Source organism: Oreochromis niloticus, linkage group LG23 (assembly GCF_001858045.2).
Source record: "Oreochromis niloticus isolate F11D_XX linkage group LG23, O_niloticus_UMD_NMBU, whole genome shotgun sequence".
In the NCBI taxonomy this organism is placed as follows: domain Eukaryota; kingdom Metazoa; phylum Chordata; class Actinopteri; order Cichliformes; family Cichlidae; genus Oreochromis; species Oreochromis niloticus.
In genome coordinates, this window is record NC_031986.2 from 12075822 (window position 1) to 12093247 (window position 17426).

General features: G+C 41.1%; 1 protein-coding gene across 4 annotated transcripts in view; it reads left to right on the plus strand.

Moving 5' to 3' along the window:
• The window catches only part of LOC100701803 (fibroblast growth factor 14), a 72529-nt gene that overhangs the window by 11955 nt on the left and 43148 nt on the right, over positions 1-17426 (plus strand). The window contains exons 1-2 of one of the 4 annotated variants that reach the window (XM_019352187.2): positions 16416-16697; positions 16846-17177. The exons of 1 other annotated variant lie outside the window; for it this stretch is intronic. In XM_019352187.2, the coding sequence (XP_019207732.1) occupies positions 16985-17177 (193 nt within the window). In that variant the 5' untranslated portion in view covers positions 16416-16697; positions 16846-16984. Of the gene's footprint in view, positions 1-16415; positions 17178-17426 lie in introns of those variants that run through there. 2 more of the 4 variants (XM_005450080.4, XM_019352189.2) reach the window with 2 other exon arrangements.

Below are 17426 nucleotides of genomic sequence, written 5' to 3' on the forward strand. Positions count from 1 at the left end.
ATCCCAAAACCTGAAATCCCTTGACAAGATCTTTACAACAACTTTGAGAAAGTTGGTCAGAAACAGGCCAATCACAACTGATCACAGTCTTGACTTTAGTTAAAAATTGATCACAAAGTTATTGTAAACCAGAGTTTTTAAAATATATTCATTGTTTGGTGTCAAATTTACGCGATTATTGGGGAGTGTAGAGATGAAATAGCAGGTTCTTATGTATTTCTCTTGTGTAAACTTGAAATTGTGACAAGATCAAACTTTTTTCTTTGGTGCATGTTTTGTGCCATGTGAGCAATCAAGAGTTCAGGACAGAGAGCAACAAATATCACAAATGTGACTGATGTGAATAATCCCACCGATCTACGTTAATAATATTAATATTTGGAGGTATTTTAGTGTCTGGTCTTGACCACGACAACTCAAAAGGACACACACTGTCCTTATGCATTAGGACCAAGAGCACAGAGAACACATTTAGATGCACACAACACTTAAAATGCCTTTTGTAGTAATTGATAAGTCAGGCGTCGCTCTCTAACGTCTGCCTGGAGGACTGTGTTATATAGCTGTCGATGGTGTGTCAGTATGTGTGCATCTAGCGGACAGATGAGGTCATCCACTCATCTGGTGCTTGATTCTTTGCAAAGTTGTTTTTTCCTCTTGCAGTCGCTTGTTTTGCTCTTTTTGAGCCACATCAGGCTTTGGGAACACAGACGATACTTGTCAATTGTAAAATTTCATTGTTTGCTGTGGTCTTTACGGGATTTGCAGAATACAGTAGATTTATCTGAGCATTCGAGTCTGCTGCTTGTATTTTTTTCTCTGTTTACTGAAGTAAATTGAAAGCTGAAGAAAAGTGAAAGCTTTTATGAAACTGTATTCTTTAAACATACTGTTATTTAACTCTAACTGGGCAGAAGGATCTTGCTTTATCGAACATGACTTGGAGCTATTAGGCTGTGTGCAGTGAGAATTTTAAAGGACTTGCTTTGAGAAAAATTATGTAGAGTTATTATTTGATAAATGTTCTGTTCCGGCCACGAAAAGGTTGCACCAATGCCTTCAGCTATTATCAAAATAAATCTGTTAATAAAGGAATTGTTACAGAGTGCGTATTTTTAGATATATCCGATTTTCTCACTCAACTGAAATCTCCTTTATTTTTTCGCCACAGAGGAGATTTACTCTCACATCGGTATTGTGCCACAGTTTGAATTGGATGCAGTCCCATGTTAGCCTCACAGGCTAATGCACCATGCTGCTGAACTGTTCACATTGTCATTGTTAGAGGGATTACTGTACACACAGACATGCCACATGCACATATTTCTATAAAAGGTGTTTCCTTTTATGTAACACTGTGGCTAAACCAGATTGGTGTGTGGGGTCTTTTTAGTGTCACAGCAAGGCTCAGTAATGTGTGCAATAAGTGGAGACTCCCAAAGAATATTTGCTTTGTTTTTGTGACTTTGTTAATTTGGACTTAAATTATTAATAGAATTTGGGTGGCTGTAGCTGAAGAAGCAGAGCGGGTTGTCTACTAGCTGGAAGGTTGGTGGTTTGAACCCCTGATATCCCAGTCATGCATCCTTGGGCAAGATACTGAACCTCTAATGCATTCATCGGCACATAAGTGCATGTGTAAATGGATGAATGAAGCATGTGTTTGAAAGTGCTTTGAATGCTTGAATTGATTCACCATTTTACCATTTAGAACATCAGAGAAAGAAACGCAAAGAGAAACAGATGAAATAAACCAGACAGTAGAAAGACAGTAGTGTGTAAAAATGTTCCCACCTAAAACAAGCACGCATGCAAAACTACTGCTGGATTCATCAAACGTGCTCACCTGTTAGTGAATCACAATCACTGAGTAATAGACCAAATGATTGTGATTCACAAGAGAACATAAGATCCCAAAACTTTATACCACGCTCAACGAGGCAGAAACTCAAGATTAATGAGGAAACAATATTTCCTGAAATGAGCTTCCTGTACATCCAGCCCCTGGAAACTCTTAGCGCAGTGAGTGATAAGTCAGTGTGAGCATGCTCAGCAGCTCCTTTCTGCCATTATTATCCTTCTTGTCAAGACAAGACCTTGCTAGCATGGGTTATGACGTGTGCCTGTGATGGGACCACCCTAATTCATCCATCACTAGCTTCTGTATCTCATATTTAGGGGATCAGGATATGCAAGAATTGGGGCTGAAATCAAACTAAGCTTGAGCTGTTCAAAGCTGACCTGAGTGCATTTAAAACACCTCCCTTGTTTAGTGAGTTCATGCTAAGGAATAGGAATCTATATAATGTCTTTCACATAACCCCTGTAATGGAAAACATACCGAATAAAACTGTTTACTTCAGTCCACTTCTTTAGCCCTAGTTGCTGATGCCTTGCTTCTACTTTTCCAGCTTCTACACAGTGCACCGGATGATGTTGCTCTGCAAGCAAATATATTTCATTTAACTGACTTTACCTTGAGGTTAGCCTGGCATAATTTGGTTAGCTCCTCATCCAAGCATGACAAAGGCTCCAGAAAAGTCCAGCTGAACACAATAATTTGATTGTGGTACACTAAACAAGTTGTTGAACGTAAACATGCCAGCACCAAATCCGTTAACCTCTTAAATGTGCTTGGGCTATTGAGCTGTAAAAGAGAGACACTGGTAATGGATGCTGGTTTGTCTTTAGGTTTGTCTTTGAGATCCTCAAGCTATCAAGGACAAGCTTGTACAATAGTCAACACAAAAGTGAATCATCCCACTTGAGGACCAGAACTTGTCTTGTCCAGGGGTTCAAGGGTCGAATTAAGTCATTTTCATTTCCAAGCATCTGTTTTAGATGCACTGGCTTTGCGTTAACTGTCCCAGCCTGATGGAAATAGATGTGAATTCTCCTCAAACAATGACCGACTTGCGAGCCAAGATGGATTAGCAGGATGACAGCTGCCCAAGGTAGATGTGAAACAACCCCCCCTTATCGCCACTATCTCATTGCCTGCTTCATCAATGCATTGATGTTCTCTGCCTTCCTCAGCAAACTGCTGTGCTGTCCTTTCCTTTCACTGCCAACAGGTGAGGCATGAGCTGAAGTTTAGGTGCCTCATCCAAGTGTTTAACCACAGCTGCCAAATCGAATTGTTCTGATCAGTCCGACTGCTCACGACCTACTCCATGAACTTTTCTAACATAACCACTGTACAAACGGTTAATTCAGCTGCAGATTGCGTTGAAATAGCACAGTGAACAATACTAATCAAAGGAGTGTCATCATTCCCACGACTTTGTGCTTGCAGCAAGTTATTATCTTCTGTTTTTTATACATTACAGGCTTGAGGAAAAAAACGAAAAAGCTTGTCTTGAGCAAGAGATCCCAAAACCTTATACCACAATCAAGGAAAAGAAAACTCAAGATGAAGGACGAAATCATTTTTATCACAATTAAATTCAATTTGCCTCGTACCAAACAGTTTGTAGTACAAACAATAAGACATATATCTCAGTCAGTGTCAATTAAAAACATGGCGGGAGGCAATTACCACACAGACACTGTACACCCCCTTAGGGCACTGTAACTGGATATTGCACTGCAACTCACACCAAAAATTACAACCGCTGCAGGGCACAATACTGTAGCTACTGCAAGCCAGAGCCCTCAGCACTTATGCAGGAGAATTTCTGCATGAAGAAACTGACATGAGGAGGAAGTTCAAAAAGGCTCAAATCTTTCCAAAAGTGTTTCTTTGAGAGGTGCAATAACTGAGCTGGTGAATGTTCTGCCCTTTTGAACATGGAGTGTGACTCTGGTAGAAAAGAAACAAAAAGGGTTTAGCATCAAAGCTGGGGCCTGTACTATGAAGCTGAATTTTAGGGAGGTAACTTCATGTTGACATAGGGTTACAAAGACTTTTCATTTCTTACATCGCCATGGTAACTCATGCTGTAGACCTGCTGTAGATGAACATGTGTTACTGAATATGCCATCAACCTCGGTGCACAATTAGTAAGAGGATATATAGTTTTAGGGACACTAGTTCTCCAGGTTTTCTGAAGCTCTTTCTGTTTCTTTGGACATTTATTTTCAGTCCAGTCTTTGTACCTGACCACTTTCACAGGAATGCTTTTTGTTAAGACAATTAACTAACCAATGAATCATTCAAACATAAAATAACACACCTAAATCAAGGGATGAACCAGTGTTTCTATACATAACAGACAACTTAGTAAAGAAGTTATTTAAAAGTATGTCTTTAGGCACTTTGTATCTGTCAAAACACATTATTTGTTCCCATTTTTTAAGTTAAACTGCCAAAACGGTCAAAGATAAGACAGTTTGACAAAATGGTACTTTTGGACCAATGAGATTATTCCCAAAAAGCTATCAGCTGAAAACTTGGCACTGTGTGCAGTGTCCCCAGCAAATTAAGGAAATTTGACAAGTGGAGGACAAAAGAGGAAAGTAAACTCATACCTGGATAGAAAAACACACAGTAAAACACCATCAGTGGATCATGGATCAGAGCCTAGACCTCAATATTTCTGAAGCAGTGTGGGATCATGTTGACAGAGAACAGATGGCCACTAGACCAGCAGCTTATAACAGACCCAAGAGCAGAACTAACAAAGACATGAGTAAAAGGCTTTTGAAGTCTTAATTTCACATAAAGGAATCAAGTAAGGCTCATTTAAAATGGGATGAGGCGAAGTGGAAAACTATTCTGTGGTTAGATGAAAAAAAAAAGGAAATTCTTTGTGGAAAACACAGATGCTGCTTCCTATAGTCTAAAGAGGAAAAAGAACGTCTGGCTTGTCATTGGTGCTCAGTTCAAAAGCCTGAATTGCGATGGTATTGTGGTGCATTAATACATCTATTACAACAACATGGCTTAATAGAAGAAGAGTCCTTGAACTGGCTTTCCTGAAGTCCTGACCTTTACCTAGCTGAAAACATTTGGCACATCATGAAACCAAAAGCATGAAATCATTTCCAATCAATCCAAATCAATCCTCTATCAGACAGGAACAGGACAACATTGCTCTCCCAAAAGTTTCAGCAGCTGGTCTCCTCAGCGCCCAGATGTTTATGGACTGTTGTTAAAAGAAGATTTGATGCTATACAAGACATCTTGCTGCCCACAAATTGAAAACGACCTAATCATTTTCTTAAAATGCTACATTTTCTTAGTTGGTAACTCCACCTCTCCCAACTAACTACAAAGAACTGTGAGCTAAAGCAACTTTTTTATGGCCCAGTGGCTGAAATTAGACCTTTTGTCGCTCAGTCTACGGGCTGCCTGGAGCTGCTGCTGAGAAAAATAAGCTTAAGTTCCCACACAGCATGTGCACAACTGTGGGTGGCTCTGAAAACATTCTCCATTGTTGAGCAGCAAATGCTTAACAAAGTTTTATCTTTTTGTCATATTATCTAACTATACACTTTGCTCCCGTCACTGAAAACTAATTTGTGCGTCTTGTTCGGTAAGCCTTGCATACAGACGTGTATGAAAGCTAAACAAAAAACCACTGTTAGGGAAAATTAAGGCGTCTGTCATTGCAGCGTCAAGCCGAGCTCTAATCCCCTTCAGTGGGGAAATTATGGAGCACACAGTTAACATATTGTCTGTCTTTCAAGCTGCAACAAGCAGAACGAAACCTTCAATGCATAATGGTACAGATGGAGGACATCAAAACTAACCCGAGTTTCCAGCCTTTTGTATTCTGCCAGAGTGTTGTGAGCATTGCGAACGCAGTGAAACCATGACCTGCCTGAGTGACTCATTTACAGACAGGCCAGAAAATTACAGTGATGTAAAACTTCTCAGAGCAATGAGAAGAAAATCACTGCCATTACTCACTAAAAGTCCACAAACTGTTGGCAGGAGGAGCTGTGGGTTGGGGGCTGAGGTTTAGTGCAGGTTGGGGGAGTGCAAATCAGTTTTACTTTGGCTGGGAGTGCCTTCTGAAGTAAATGGATTAGCATTGACAGATATATTAGATTTCTGTGGTCCAGTCTGCTCAGGACAATAATGTTCTTCTCCTGGACCACACAGTAATTTTACTGTCCATCACTGCAGCACTATCAACAGGAGGGTACATTTTTTTCACAAAATGGATCGATACACAAAAAGGGAGGTCGGGGTGGGGGTGGGGTAATGTATAAATGATATGTGCTGTAAAAGGAAAAGAAGCTTATACATGGAGGACAACAGGTGATGCTTGTCCATCTCTGCAAATTTGGCACCAGTGGTCACTCAGGGATTATATTTTGGCCATAGAAGGTACACAACATGCATGTAGCTTCTCAGCCATACTTATTTTGCATCTTTGTCTGTTTCCGTACTGTAATTGTCTGCTGTCTCATCTTTAGTTTCACTTGTGTCCAGTCAGTTCTCTGTAACTCGGTCAGTCCCCCTGTACCCCATTCCCCCGGACTAATTTCACATTACAGAAGAAGTACTTAGATTTTGGTGTTACGGTCCTCACAAAACACATTTTTGGCCATAACTTTGGAATTTACAAGCCAAATGGTAAGTGTGTGTATGTTTTATATTCAAAAACAACTTAATAGTGACATCATGATTTTATAGGTTTGGTGCTGATACTGAATTAGTAAAGCTAAGCTTAGGCTCCCACTGTGTGGACTTGTTCTGTGCAGCTGGAAATATATGTTGAGCATCCATATAATAAAATCCGTGGCTTCATCCATATCTGAGGGATTGTTTTCTGTCACTGCCACAACTTTTGTGTTCTGGTGGAATACATGTAAATACACTTTTTTAAAATCAATTCAAAGCCTTTATATATGTTGTGACAGAGTTGGGGTAGACATGGATGTGGCCAAGTTTGTTTCTTCTCTCTTCATTATGTGTGCAGACACACAGACACGAGTCAAATCGTGACATCAGATGGTCATGAATAATTTAGCAGTGGTTATACATCAACTTCATTTCACGACGTGCTGACTGACAATGCTTTTTTGTGCATTTTGTAAGTCTTTTCTCTTGTCCCTGTAAGAGTTTTATTAAAGTCAGCCAAATACAACATCAGATATCATGTGAGATGTAAGATAAAGGTATTCATGAACACTGGACTGCAGGTGGAAACTAGAGAATATCATCCCCTACGTTTCTTCCCACATTTTTTAAATGCATATATATTTCATATCTCTCTGCCACCTCCACCCAGCTTTTAGCGTCTTCCTTAATTCAAACTCTCACTTGAAGGAGTTCTCCTTTCACTCTCGTTATCTCTCTGCCCCCGCCGCCCCCCCCTTCATCTTCCCATGTAGTTGGGAGTTTTTTTTGGAGGGGGGAAAGATCTGGAGTGATTATGTAACTGCTCTGATTTAGAAGCCTTCCATTTTCAGCTGTTATCTTTTTAAAATCATCGCTGATGATTCGAGCCTCAGGCGGTTTGGTGGTGCAGCGGTAAGCACAGCTACAAGAAGTTGCTGGTTCAAACACGCTGCTCTGTGTGGAGTTTCTCTGCTCGACTGCTAGGGTCACTCTGATCATCTATAATCATTCTAAATTGGCCCTAAGTGTGAGTGTGAGCCTGTTAGCCCTGCGATGGCCAGCTGAACTGTTCACCAAGCCCAGCTCCAGCCTATCAAAATGGATAAGCAGTTAAGAAACAGATAGCTGGATGGATGGGTGCATATGGGAATGCCTCAAACCAATGCCAGCCCACATCAGTTTATGACTCAGCCGATGCCCTTTTGGGGATCCCATTGACAAATCTCCTATGCGCTTGAAAGTCTCCATACTGTTACATCTGCAAGCTCTTTGCAGACTCACTTCTCAATTTCCTGCAGTTTAATCAGTGTTGAGTCTGTTTTTATTGATATCTGCTCTGGTCTGTGCCTTGCTGCTGATCTCCCTGCATTCTGGTTTGCCACATGGAAGAGTGGTAAGGCCCAAGAACAAAGCCATGCCACAAAATATAAATTGCTTTTGGTGCTAAAGTGGTCCTGACAGAGCTAAGTTTACCTGTGAAATCACAAATTTATTTACTGTCCTATATGTAGCTATTTTTATATGTGATATAATGTGCAGGATTGTTTTGTTTTTTATTAACCATTTTCATTTGTCTTGCTCCTACAAGAGTTTTGATTAAGTCAGCCCAATACAGTATCAGATACTATGTGTAATGTGAGATAAATGTCTAAAATTAGAGATGGAAACTGGACTGCAGGTTATTCTGTGCTCCTCTCAGTTAATGAGCTGCGACTTTAACCAGCAGCCATACAGATAAAGAACATGTGGACCTGATTGGAGCATTTCAGGTAATTCAAGTGTCATTTTTCTTTTTCAGTAAACACTTGGTAACTCTATGGAAATTGGCATGACTAATATAAACTTTACTGTCACTACTTCATACTTCAAAGTGGCACAAATGGCAGAAGGCTTTGAATGGCATTTCATGGGAATATGTACGCTAAGCAAAAAACTGAGACATCACTATGTAATCAGTGTGAGAGTGTTTTCGAGACTACTTGATCTTGGAGGTACTTGAGTTAGTTGCTTTTCATGTTTGTCAAGAAAATCAGCCATGACAAAAGAGGGGGGAATTGTGTGTGTGTGTTTTGTGTTTTATTGTTTTTTAGTGGTTTCATTCAAGGTTATCCAGACAATTTTTCTATTCTGTGATGTATGCATGATACAGTGGACTGCAAAATGCTGTAAGTAATGGCACAACATGAGTGTCAAATCATTGTACACATGTTTGTGTCTGTGACTCTGTCTCTTGTTGTGATAAGTTTCTATGTCCTTTTTCTTCTTTAGGTTTCTATTTTTCTATTTTTTAGAGAAACATAAAAAAAATACATCTCTTGCACATTATCTCATTATCTGCTAAACCAGTATTTAACACGTCTACAGAATATGCAGACTAATGAGCGTTTGTATACTATAAGAATAGCCTGAAATATATGGGCTGGGCTATATATTAGCTTGTACTGACATTTACTACGACCGATAAGTGAAAGTTAAAGAAATAAAGAACAGATGAGAAAAACGCCCTTCAAATGTCTTATGAGCAATCGGCGTGTTCCCAGCTCCCAAAACAGCAGGTCTGTTCCTGTAATCGACCTTAAGACCTTTGCTGTTGATCAACAAATTCCGAGTTGGAGAAAAAGCGAACTTTGTAGCTGCTCCATGCACCTCTGTTTGTGCTACACAGAGAAAAGTCTGCAGTAAGCCTTCAGAAGTTGTATTAAAATATGCAAGGGGGCATGAGGTGTAATAGACCATATTTGTTTCAAGGCTTTTGTAACATTTTTCAGATTTAAAAAGTAAAATAATATAAAATATTGTATTACTTAAATTGCATTAATATTTTAAATATAAAAATAAAAGCCTTTTCACAAGCCAATAAAAAAATGTACGTAGGCCAGTAAAACTCTGAGCCACTGACCTGAGGGTAGTTAGCTGGGACACTGAATTATCATTGATATTAACATGAGATTTCAGTCACTGCAGTGTCTTTATAACTCTGCGCTTCTGGCGCTAATTTTAAGTTTTAAAGCAATAACAAAACCTCAAAATCTCAATCCCCCTAACCCTTTTCCCCCCACCCTCCTTCAAAAACTTTAACGCTTGCTTTAACAGCCCGAATGACAAACTATTATGACAGGAACAAAAATACTCTGTGTTTTTATTGCGTCTGTCCTTGTGATGCACATGTCCCTGTGAGTTTGCTGACATCCAGTACATGCAAAGTTTCTCACTGGTCTTTGTGCTAGCGAGCAAAAGAAAGAGAGAGAGAGGGAGGCTGCTGAATGCTTAAAAAATTGGGATGAGACGGGAATAGGTATAACAAACAGAGAGAAACAAGGAGGAGGAGCGCTAGAGACACCAGAGACAGCAGAGATGGAAGGAAAAGGGGGGGGGGGTGAATGAATAATTTAGTCCCCCCATTCCCTCTCTCCTCCTCCCCGCTGTGTTGGTGATGTTACAAAGACAGATGAAGAGAAGAAAGGAGAGGATAAGAGAAGAGGGGAGATGGGACAGGGGAGGAGGAAAGGACAGTGAAAGGTGACAAGGAAAGGAGCAAAGGGAAGCAAGGAGTGGAGACAGAAAGAAAGCGGCATCTTTTAATGGTGATTTTTTTCCTTATGTCTAACAGCAGCATAGGCGAGTGTGTGTGTGTGTGTGTGTGTGTGATCATGTGCTTGTGTTTCAGTGTTTGTGTGTGCGCACAGGAGCGAGGCACAGCAGCAGCAGAGAGGAGAAAGTCAGAAAAGCCCTGTGATTAATGTAATTGATGCCAGATGTGTGTGTGTGTGTGTGCCTGTGTGCGTGTTTGTTACCCTCTCAGCATTCAGCAGGTGTTCCCTCCCTCCTTTCGGAGACCCACCTGCGTCACTAATCACTCGTTACCTAGGCAACAGTGGACTTCCCCGCGCCTGTGCCTCTGCGAGTGCGTACTTGCATGTGGGCGGGTGTGTGAGCGCGAATTATGACTCATCCTGCTGAGTTCAGAGCGGCTATCCTCACACTCCCGTCTGGGGAACACCCACCCACATCTGTTACCTTCCCTGTCTGTATCTCTATCCCCTCATCGCTCCATCATCCACTCTTCACCGGCTCTCTTATCTCCCCTGCCTCCCAGACGCACTGATATTAATAGCTCTTTGATTCTTGATCTCGACACTTGGATGCATTATTTACCTGTTGCTTTGATCAGAGCAGGAGAGAAAGATCAGTCAGCGCGAGCTGCTGTAGCCCTCATGACGGAGCCAGGCAGGCAGACAGAGCGCCACCTGCAGAGATTTTTTAAGAAGTGATTCCCGAGAACCGCTCGAAGTGTAATGCTGACTGATAAAATAGCCTCAGATGGAGGTTATTTTAACTGGTGTGTCCAATTAGATTGTGCTTTATGACCATTTGTGCTTTCCTGCAGTGAAACTTTGTGTTCGTGGCCAGCAGTTTAACCGTCCACCCTGCAATCCTGTGCAGCACACCCAACTCTAACTATAGGAAATACACATGAAGCAGAAATTAGGAATCAAGATCTCTTAAAAACTAAATCTCTGTGTTTTTGTTATCATTTTAATTATAAGAAAAAACACTATTTTCACATTTTATGATATTAAATCAGTTACTTCTGATGTGCATGCCATAAACCATTAACCCTGTTATCAAAGCAAAAAAAGAAATCAAAAATTTAATTAAACTTTATAATTCATTTATACGTTTGTAGGCAGAAACTTTTTCCCTATTTCCCATCTTATTCCCATCTTTTCTAACTTTGCGTGCTTTTTCTAAGAACTGAGACACTGAGGATTTAAAGTGTTGCCATTTACTGTAAACTGTAGGTTTGAAAGTAAACCCTTCTACTTCTTGATTTGTTTTTGGATTGATTCATTTATAACTAATTTGGGAACTCTGTTTTAACGTTAAAGGGATTTGATGTTGGGTGCCAGGTGATAAAGTTAATGTTCAAGTTCACCCCGAAGGTGCTGGATGGGGATCTGCGTGTATCAATCAAATTTTGCTGCTTGTTATCTGACCCCAAAACACAAACTTATGAGGACATCATTCTCCTAAACATCGCTACATGCTGTACAAGAAGCAGTAAGGTCTCGCTTCATTGGAAATAAAAAAATCAAATCAAAGTAGACAGAAAGTAGCGCCCTGTTCAAAAACAGTCAAAATGCCACTAAAGGAAAATAAAAGTGCCCTACAAGAACCAAAGGAGCCAGCTTCACCCTCCCACATCCAACATGTTCAACATGTTTGTGCGCTTCTCTCAAGGTAGTCGAGCAGTTTTGGTGGTTTGTTGCCAGAACTGTACAATAATTCTTTTTTTTCTCTCTTTCTTGGCAGCACTTTGGTGTTTGTGTCTGAGAACAAACACCTCAAAATGTCACAGGCACTCTTCTTCTGTTAGCATTTCATTGCTAATGTTTTTGAGGCTATTAATTTCTTTAATGACCACAGATTTACTTTTGTAAAGGGGTTTTTTTTGGTTGCAGTTTGAAGCAACCATAACTATAGACATAAACCGTGAGAAAAGCTTAGTGCAGTCACCACCAAATTTGAGCTTTACAGCTGCAATAAAAAATACATTTTCATCCCTGTGGTCATGAAAATGTCTTCACAGCTGATGACAGAGTACATTATAATGAGAGTGGGATAAGGAAAAGTTGAGGTGAAGGAATGAGGGGTGAGTGCCGGTCTCCTTTAGTGCCCGTAGAGGGCGCCGCTGCCTCTGAGCAGGCTGAGAAGAACACTTCAGTGTGTGGAAAATGTTGAGACAGAAGATAAGAGTGTCTCTCAGTGTGTTTCCTCTCAAGGAGAAGATCTTGAATTGATTTAAAAAGAAAAAGAATCACAATGTTGCATGCTATAGCTTATGTGTTTGTGATCTTGTGTTTGTCTCCCTTTGAGTCTGTTTCCCTGTAAACCCTGAAGCATAAAGTTTTTTGTTTTTTTGAGGGTGTGGGCAGTGGAATAAGTGGATGGAAGAAGGCGAGGCTTTTCCTTTTTGAAGCTTCTGAGCAGTGTCCCACCTCCCTGGGATGTTATAAAAAGCAGCTGTGGAGTTGAATTTTAATGGAAATGTAGCTTTGATTTATTCATGACTCCCTTACTTGAAGTGACCTGGATAAAAAATGAAAAAACGCAGGTATACACCAACACTTTCTTTGCTCTCTTTTTTTCTTTTTTTTCCTGCTGTCTGGGAGGAAAAAAACAGAGAGAAATGCTTTAATGGCAGCGCGTCATCAATGCCAGAAATTTCAGAGATACCTGCTGAAATGGGACAATAGATGCAGGGTGACGACGTCATGCTGCTGTTGGATCTTGGGTCTGTTAAGCACAGTTAAATATAACATTAGGACACCGTTAAGGACACAGTGGCAATGACACAGTTAGATCTCTCAGAGATGAAAGATCTGATAGACTCTTCAGGACTTCATTAAATCATTAACGTTGAAGGTTTTACAGTCATTTGAGTTTTTCTCTTACTGTTAGTCATCATGTTAATGAACGACTTCTGCTACACAGCTCCTTCGCTTAGACAGGCTCTGCTGCCACCTAGTGGCAATGAGGACAGACATACATCATATTTCTGTGTTACCTTCTTAAAAAAAACACAATGTGTGTGTGTGTGTGTGTGTGTGTGTGTGTGTGTGTGTGTGTAGAACTCAAACACACACACATCCAGAGAGAGAGAGAGAAAACAGGGTGACAGAGCTGTCGCTGTCTCTGGTGCTGAAATATTTTGGTTCAAGTGTTCCTGACCTGCTTCTGACGTCAGGAAGCCTCACAGCAACATCCGATTATTTTTTAATCACATCCCAGTGCCCTAAAGTCATTTTTTTGAAGCCGCACAACAAGGACAAAAAAAGACCTAAGACAGGATAGCACTTTCATTATTATTGCAAAGTTTTATAACAGAGAATTTTCAAAGTAAGATAAAGAAACTATAGTAAAAAAAAAAAACAAGAATAATTAAAAATATATATATTTTAAAATTAACACAGTAATAATTTTAGCCCCAGACTATACCAGAATCAAAAGGATTTACCTGCAGGGAAAAATGAATACTATCAAGTATAGTAATTACCATTAATCACCAAACTGCACCTTCTGGTTGCAGGGCACCCCTAAAAGCACCTTGTGATTCCTGGTTAAATTATGAATATGCAAAAGCTAAATTCAACTGAATTACAGCCGTGCGTATTTTCCTCCACACTGAAGTTTAGCCCAGCATATTTAAAGCACACGTCAGTATCACTGCTGTCGCATATCTGCAGAGAACTGCACCGTGCCAACTTGATCAAATGTGTCGTTCTCTGATAAAAAATTGAGGTTCTATCCGGTGCGTCTTCAAAGACCCACGGGCCCTAACCCCACGGCCCCGTTACTCATCGTAAAGACAGATAGACTGGCGACAGTTTCGGGATTTTCTTTGATATCAGTTTCCCCAGAAGAAAGAGGGAGAAATTCATTTCAGTGCTCTTTGTGTCCAACTGGGTCCCAGCCCAGCTCTTTATTCTGGAGAGATGGCTGACCTACATGCAGTACTGGAAAAGACAGATTCAGGCAGGCTTGTGAAGTTTAGGCAAAACATACATTTTCAAAATAATAATAGTGAGTTTCACTTTTTGGGGGGTGATTAAATGTAAGGTGTCCTTATGGTGTATTTACCTGCTTAGAAATAGAGGTGTGACGTCAGCGCACAGAGTTAAGTTACACCTGTTACCGGCCCACACGCTGTCACATTGTGGATGAAACGTGAGTATCGTGTAGTCCGTCCCGTGGTGTAACCTTACAGCCGGAAACCTGTACCTGTAATATATATATATATGTATGTATATATATTACAGGTGCATGTGTACACTGTAGGCGAACCACACAGGCAAGGCTGCCCCGCAATTTATCAGGCTATCAGTGGAGCCCAACTCTTGCATTTTTAAACCACTCATTCAGACAGCCTTTCCTGAGCTGAATACAGACAGCGGGGATATGTGATGTGGTAATGAGCAGAACAGACTTCACTGGCTAAAGCGCTGTTCATTTTTTGCCAGTATAGAATGAAATAAGTAGAATGAAGCTGGTGAATGTAAGAAAAAGCGGAACTGAAGCCAGCACAGTGCTTTATGTCTATATCCACCTCCATAGAAAACACTTGAGACATTAACGAATATAAATCAAGGGCCAGACTGGCATAAAAAGAAAACAGCCCTCCAGAATGTTCCCTTTCTCGGCTATAGCTGAGATTTTACAAAGCTGATACCATAAATCTACCTGAAAGTCGACCCGTACCACACTTGATTACTTAAGTTACTTGATTGAGCTACGTCTTAAACTCATTGCAATGTACAGATCACAATTTGTTTAACTCCTCTCTGGAGGGGAGAGGGAGGGGAAACAGGAGGACAAAAGAGGGGGGGACAACTAAGCTGTAGTGCCTTTTTCACTGTGCAATACTTTTTGTTAATATCCAACAGTGCAATAGACTCACAATACTTGAAATGTGCAATTCCCTTGGATTCTTATTCCTATTTATTCTATTTATCCCTTTTGTATAGTCTGTATTTATATATGTCTCTGTATTTATATATGTGTATATATGGTATATTTCTGCCCACATTCTGTAACTTCTGTCGGTGCTGTGCTATTGGAAACCGAATTTCCCGGAGGAACCCACCCGAGGGATTAATAAAGTTTTATCTAATCTAATCAAATTTAGAGACCCAAAGTGTTTACAAAGAGATTTTATAGCCAAATAGCAACAGTATTTTGCATCTTAATGGGTCAAACAATGTATGCAGATCCTAAACTAAAAACCACCTACTGCTGTTAAGTTCCCTGAAAACCAATCACGAAAATGCTAAAACCAGAACGTTTAGCATTACTGGCTGTCCTGCTGAGTGCTGACAGCACTGTGACACCGTAAACTCATATGTAAACAGTGGCTGTGCATTTAATTAGAAACATTTTAAATAAATGATTAGCCACAAATCTGGGTTCAGCCTTGCAGCAGGACTAAGGCGCGCGTAAAGGACCGTAGAAGTTCGCAGCTTGCATTTACCTGCGTTTTATTTCAGAGTAAAACCCACCTGCTGCCGCTCCAGCCGGTGACGTCGTCCCCTCCTCCCCACCGGCCGGAGGATGACCAGTTGTTTTTGAGAGCGCGTGTGTGGCCGCTCGCCCGGCGCGTGGCTCCAGCAGCCGTGTGCTTTCAGGCAGAGAGCGCTCGCGCTTTCAAGCGTCGAATAACCTGAGGGTACCAACGCGAGGACATCCGGTCATTACCTTCAAAGTAACAAGCGCCGTAACTGACGCTGAAGCTTTGACACATACCACAAATGATCACTTAACGGGACAGTTTCCCAACTGGAAGCCTAAATTTATTTATTTATGCTTTACTTAAAGCGTTAAAAATAACAGGTTTACTCAATTAGGCGTAGAAATAAAATTAATGCATTAAATAATTAATTAAAGGTTCAATAAAACGTCAAAACAAACAAACAAACAATAATTACAATAAATAAGAATCAGACTATTGCAGGACAGATTTAACAATAACGCAACACTTAGTTTGATTACACTGAAAGGCGTGCATAAGTCATTAAATGTGTTTTTTAAAAATAAATAAATACATAATAAATGTTTTTACAAATTAGTGCCAATTTTTTTCCTAAAATGTATAAAACTGACCCCTTGATGGCAGCAACAGGTTGTAAAATCACGGAACAATCAGAATAGAATAACAGAGTCAGACTGTGAATAATAATAATAATAATAATAATGATGATCTTTTTTTTATGAGCAAAATATTTTTATTTTCTTTGCCGTCAAGTGGCTCATTAATGCGCACAACCCTTTTGGAACCACAGAGAGGGCTATGAGGCTTTCACTTTGAAAGACAAACCGCCCTCTTTCCGGTGATGCTCTTTGTGACTCTCGTTAGTTGCACACAGCTGGATGGGCTCGCGCCGGCAGCACGCGCGCCTCGCGCTTCAGTCAGCGGAATACAAACGGGCGCTTTTCAGAGGAGAGGACGCAACTGCTTTCTGAGGTACTGCTGTGTCTTTCAGATATTTTTTTTAAATTGCCGGTCTCGCCCGTTGACCATGGGAACACAAACTGACGAGCGGGGTGTGGAAAAATTGTTTGGAGGAGCCGTTCAGTGACAGCTGCTGTTCCCTGACTGACAGACAGACCGGTGAAACGTGACGGACGGGTAAACCGCTGTGCGTTTCAAATCTATGGCCAGAAGAATAACGGCAGCAGAAAATATGCAGTAACGTGAAGCGGTGTGGTTTATTATTTTTTTTATATATATATATATTTTTTTATTTTTCTTGGACTTTACCGCGTTGTGGCTGAAGTATGGGGCCGTTATAGCCGGTAAAGCGGAGACTGGAGGTTTGTGTCTGGATTCGTCTGCGCTCCGTCCCCTCCGGTGGACACAACTGAAGAGACTGGAGACGAGGACGGAGACAAGGCTGTTTTTGTATCGGCTGAGCCATGGCAGCGGCAATCGCCAGCGGTTTGATCCGGCAGAAGCGACAAGCCAGAGAGCAACACGCCCACCGACCGACTGCTCACCGGCGGCGGAAGAGCCCCGGTAAGAAGCAGGGGCTGTGCAACGGGAACCTGGTCGACATCTTCTCCAAAGTCCGGATATTTGGATTGAAGAAGAGAAGGCTACGGAGGCAAGGTGTGGAGGGGGGGGTTGCACATGCATGCACACATACACTCGGTTGCAGGGACGCAAACCTATTGATAGGCACGTGCGCGCGCGCTTCTACACACGGATGCGGGTATACACTTTTACGCACGGCCACATTTTGTGCACAATCTCCTTCACGTTCACGCCCTGGCTGGCTGGGGCACGCGTATACGCTCGCGCACACGCACGCGCAAGCACCCCGAACATGCAAAAATACACACTGCCAGACTCAGCCCC